At 37.8% G+C, this 5,332-nt stretch overlaps 1 protein-coding gene across 1 annotated transcript; it reads left to right on the top strand.

Moving 5' to 3' along the window:
• The first annotated feature begins 383 nt into the window (after window positions 1-383).
• Window positions 384-5,097, top strand: LOC115928869. The gene is made up of 3 exons (XM_030996883.1): window positions 384-698; window positions 1,997-2,106; window positions 2,767-5,097. The coding sequence occupies exons 1-3, from the start codon at window positions 512-514 to the stop codon at window positions 3,094-3,096; spliced, it is 627 nt and encodes a 208-aa protein (XP_030852743.1). The 5' UTR covers window positions 384-511; the 3' UTR covers window positions 3,097-5,097.
• Window positions 5,098-5,332: the final 235 nt, after the last annotated feature.

Raw genomic sequence — 5,332 nt, 5'->3', positions numbered from 1 at the left:
GACATGAGTACATATTTTTTTAAATCTGAAATATTTATTTCAATTATCGTTTGGTTGTGTTTAACATTCTGAATTTGACCACAGCATGGCAACAGGTCAGACAGAGTCTTAGAGACTCCAAAGATTTATGCTTGCTAGAAAATGACCTGCCCCTGATCGTAGCATAGGCGCACAGTGGGCCAGGGAGGAACCAAAGTGTGCCAAAACTAATTTCTGGGGATTTATTTTCTATAAATCCATAGGAAATGTTTGGATGTCCACACTGCAAAAAATATGGGGTAAATTTGTTGTTGGTCAAATATCTTTACAACATAATTGGGCATAAGTTGACCAATAATATGATGATATATTGTATTTGTGTACGTTTCCAACTGTTGGGTTTTGAATACCGTGGTGTGGTAATTTTTCCTATTTAATTGGGCAAAGCACAAGTGCTTATCCAACTATTTAGCAAATCGTGTCTACAAGATATCGCCCCGGCCATGCCATTTTAATTGCACGAGCATAATACATGCATTCTCGCAGCGCACTCTACCGGCACCGTATGCGAGTACCGTGCATGCATGCGAGACTAGCCGGGGAGACTAGACTACCATCTGCATCTAGATCAAGAGTAAACAACCAGGAACAAGAAAAGTCATCTATGGACCAGCTTCTTATCGGTTGGGGCCTAAGAGGGATGCAAGATATCTTCAAAGGTACCTATCTAATAATCAATCTTGTATATAAAAAGGTTGTTTAAACGAATTTGAACTTGAAGTCTCGAGAATTTGATTGAGACAGTTTAACCTATTAAACCGCAGTGTGTTGACTGCATGGCTGTGCCTGGCTCAGTTTCATAAGGCCAGAGTAGATCTAACTTAGAAATCGCAAGTTGTAAGATTTGCCATCGAGGCTTTGAGTTACGATTATAATGACCTATTGATTGTATAATTGATATCAATCGTAGTTCAATGATTAATGGTAAATCGTGTACTTTAATATGTGTACAATCTAGCCTGTAGAAAAGTTGTGTGAAACGAGGCCCTGGGCCTGGCTGGCTATATAGCTGAGGCTGCAGCCTTGCACCCCAGGCCAGCCGGCCAGGCCTTGTTATTGCCTTGCAAGGATTGGTAGCTATAGTTTTTTTCAGCTTTTACCGTTTTTGGTATGGTTAGTGGATTGTAAATGTATATATATCATTGGGGAATGTACAAACTTTGACTGATATTACTAGATCTGTCGCTTCCTCGGGGGCTTCTCATTTTACGGTATTGACATTCGTCGGTCAGCTCCCCTTGTTAGAGACAGAATCACAGATGTCTTTCGATCCACACGCCAGTCAAGCGAGTCAAGCATAGAGTGTGAGTAGGTTAATTCACACTGAAGATTGCCTCAATATTGCCTTACCAATTTTTAGGAAAGGCAATTTCTCTCCCCACCGCTGTTCAAAGCATCAACATATGATATCTGATATATTGCACTTTAAAATAATCATTACACATAACAGCAGTGGCGGATCCTGGATTTCATGAGGGGGGGGGGGGGGGGGGGGCAGATCGCCGATTCTCAGATTTTGGTAGACCCCGAATTGGGGTTAAAATCGGGCCGCTCGAAAGTGCTCTCAGTGGGGGGGGGGGGGGGGGGGGGGGGGGGGGGGGGGGGGGGGAGGGGTAGGGCATGATTTTTTTTTTTGGTCCTTTGGCCGTCAAAAAAACTACACACAATATTTTTTATGGTCATAATCCGGTCGGCTGAAAGTGCTCTCAGTGGGGGGGGGGGGGGGGGGGGGGGGGGTGGTATTATAAGCATTAAAAACAAAAATTCAAGCCAACAAACACATAAAAAACATGCATTCTCCAAAACAATTTTTTTTTGGGGGGGGGGGCGGGCCCGTCCGCCCCCCCCCCCTGAATCCGCGCCTGAACAGCTAGAATTAAGTCAACATTCATTTTTAGTAGACCTGTCTAATAAATGAAATATTACCAAAATCACATCGTCTTGCTTTGTTTCACAGAAAATGGGATAGACCTTGAAGCAGCTGCCCTCCTGTCAGATGAAATGATTGAAGTGCTGATCCCAAAGCTTGGGGCAAGATTAAAATTCAAGAATCACTGGAGTCAATATGTGAGTTCAGTTGCCTCTTAACTTTTCATATACGCTAACATGATTTGCTTCAGATGCTTGTGTGACGTAGGAGGGGAGGTGGATGAGTTATTCAAACATTTGAAGTATATACATGGACTAACTTCTGGAAAGTCAGTGTTTGTGATATGTAGTCAAAATGGATGTCCTGAAACATTTACATACATTTCATCATATAAACGACATATTTTGTCAAAGCACTGCTCAGACTTGAAAGGATCTCAGTCAGTTGAAAATGAAACAGTTTATCAAGACATTTTTGAAGATGAGTCTGCAGATGATGCTGAAACATGCACTACTCAGAAAGAAACAGGGAACATGTTGGATACACTGAAAGAGACTTTCTTTCTCTTTCTTACTAGCTTGAAGGCATCTGCTGTGCCTCATACATACATAGACAAACTTGTAAGAGAGATTGAAGAACTGATGAATAATGTTCTGACCAATTTGTTTAAACAAGTCCTGAATGACTTGGAAACAGTGGATGTTGAAAGCTTGAACATTCAGCAAACAAGTAACTTTGTAAACTTTCATTAGGGAATTTTGTTCCCATTAAATGCTAATTGGCATCCTGATAAAGTGTGTCTGCTATATTCCCTACTATATAATAAGTCTTTTTTTTTTCTTCTTCTTCTTCTTCAGGAAACCACTCACATGCCATCATACCTGCAACAGATTGACCCAACTACCCGTCCCCAACCCTTCATCATTGAACTGTTCTCGTTATCCAAGCTCAGGCCTCTGCAGACTTTCACGGTGATTGACAAGGAGTGCATCCCTCACAAGTCACTTATAGATGCAGTAGATGTGTGCTACAAAGCACACTTCATCATAGACTGTGCTTATCAAAGCAACGTAGAAGGAACCTGGCTCTTCTTCCAAAAGATGATCTATGAACAAGATGACAAGCGTATCAGAGACACCCCTGCCTTGAGTAGTTTCCGTGCTTATCTCTTCTCAAAGAAAACATGAATATGAGTCAGTTTTGTACAGAAGATGTGTGGTGTAACATACCAGACTTGTCCTGTCCAATGATGCACTTGTAATGATGTATAAAGTAAACAGTAACCTTATATTCACTGCATGTTTCTATTATGCAGATGAATTCTTTAATTAATTAGAGGTTAAGTTTTCCTTTCAGTTTGAAACCTTGTTGGGAAATTTGATAAACTGAAACAGATTTATGTCAATTACTCAGTGGATATTATCAAAAACTTGCCTTTTTCCTCCACCCATTACAATTACTGTATTAAAAGCTTTAAAAACTTCTAAGAGACACATACTGAACTAGTTCTAAATAGTCCAACTTCAGCTTCTTCTTTCATTATAGAACCTTGTGGCAAGAAAACCAGATTTAGTTCTGTCAAAATTTTACATTTCAATCTGAAAAGATAGAGAAACTGTGACATGGTAAAAAGAAGGCTAGTGTTAAGACAGCCATCTCTTTTGGCTCTCCTGAACATTTAACATTTTTGAGATACAAGGTTTTATCAGCCCACCGACAGTATGTGCACTTCAAAGACTTTATATCCAGAAGTCCTGATTTGTAAGTGCGCTATTTTGCTAGGTTTAAAAGTCATTGATATTCAAATACAAAATACAATCTTCCTTTTTAAACTGAAATTGAGAGGAAAGGTTTGTGTAATATATGTGTCAGAGGTCAGAGGGCACCATAATCGAGCAAAATTGTAACTCATTGCATTAAAAGAAAAGAATAACTGAGATTTTCATGTCTCATTTAAATGTTTTACAACCTACAACTTCTAGTGTTCACAAACATGTATATGTCATTATAATAGTATATTCTTCATTCATGCAAAATATCAGAAACGTTGGAACTGGTTGCCAATGAGATCTACTAAACTTGAAACAATTGTTTGGAATTAATTTGGTTCTATAACTCTGTTCAATTCTTCTGTTATAACAACTTCTTTATATAGGGTTAATATTTCGGCCCCCAAAATCTGCCTGTACTCTAGTGGGACTTATTAACAGAACGATTAATTAAAGATAGTTATATGAGACCAAGTTAAGTCCAGAAATTGTACACATCTCTGCTTCACTCTTACAAAAGTATTATCTTGCACTCTGGTGGTAACTTCAATTAAAGATGAACAGTAGCAACAGTTTTTTTTTTTTTTTTTTTTTTTTAACAGGTACTAAATATGAGACGTATGCCATGAAAATGAGTGATAGATTTTATGCAACTTATTTCAGGAGACAGTGTTATATTTGCTTTAAATGGTAGAAAGAAGTGAAATGTTGAACGTTATATGTATTCTTAAAAGTTGCGTAACTTGTGCAAGCTCATTGTATGTAAAAGGCACATAAGTCAAAATGATTGTTGCATTGTTATTGTTCGTTTGTTGTTTCATTTGCATTGCTGTATACCATATCAGACATGAGTGTGTATTAGCTTGATAATGCTACTATGGGCTGGACCACTTTTTCCATTGCCAAGGCTTGCATTGGTTCCCTATTCTCTGTTATGGACCACATTTTTTTCAAATAGTTGAGTTATAATGCAAACTTAAAGTTTCTTTTATTTATGAGGTGTGTCAGAAAAGTTCCAGAACTGATGTCACAAAATTAATATTTCATAATGTGTGAAATGCAAATTTCATATTATGAGTTATCCCCTCCAAAGCATATAGGTACATTCCTCTATCTTTTTTTCCACAAAATTTGAATCATGTTTCCTGATGAGAGATACAGTTTGTAATTTAGTCACATTCATTTTGGCAAAGAAGCATATTTTTTTTTAAGAAACAAAAATCACAAATTTATATAGTGAGTTTGATTTTGCTATATAATGATCATGCATGAGACCAATGCTAAACAGCATATTTTTATTATGTTGTATTTACTATTTTATGAAAATCATTGTCAAAGTATTCCTTTTCATGAGAAGTGTTGCAAACTATTTGTTTACATACTGAGGTTTAATAAAGACTTCAAAGTATTCCTAAGAAAGACGTGTGATGTTTTATATTATTCCATGCATTCACTTGCAATGCTGAAGCGTGTTGGGATAATGTTGGGCAAGTTTTCCCCATTTGATAGGCAAAGCATAATGCTCAACAATTAATCCATTTTCAACCCACCCAACGAATGAGCAAATAATTATACCCAACAATTGACACATTACCTTGCCCAACTGTTGAGCAAGAAGCAACTTTTGTTGGGCAATAGTGTTGCCCAATTTCAA

This window comes from Strongylocentrotus purpuratus, unplaced genomic scaffold (genome assembly GCF_000002235.5).
Source record: "Strongylocentrotus purpuratus isolate Spur 01 unplaced genomic scaffold, Spur_5.0 spur5_scaffold_3, whole genome shotgun sequence".
NCBI classification, from domain to species: Eukaryota; Metazoa; Echinodermata; class Echinoidea; order Camarodonta; family Strongylocentrotidae; genus Strongylocentrotus; species Strongylocentrotus purpuratus.
This window is presented reverse-complemented; position numbering and strand designations above follow the sequence as displayed.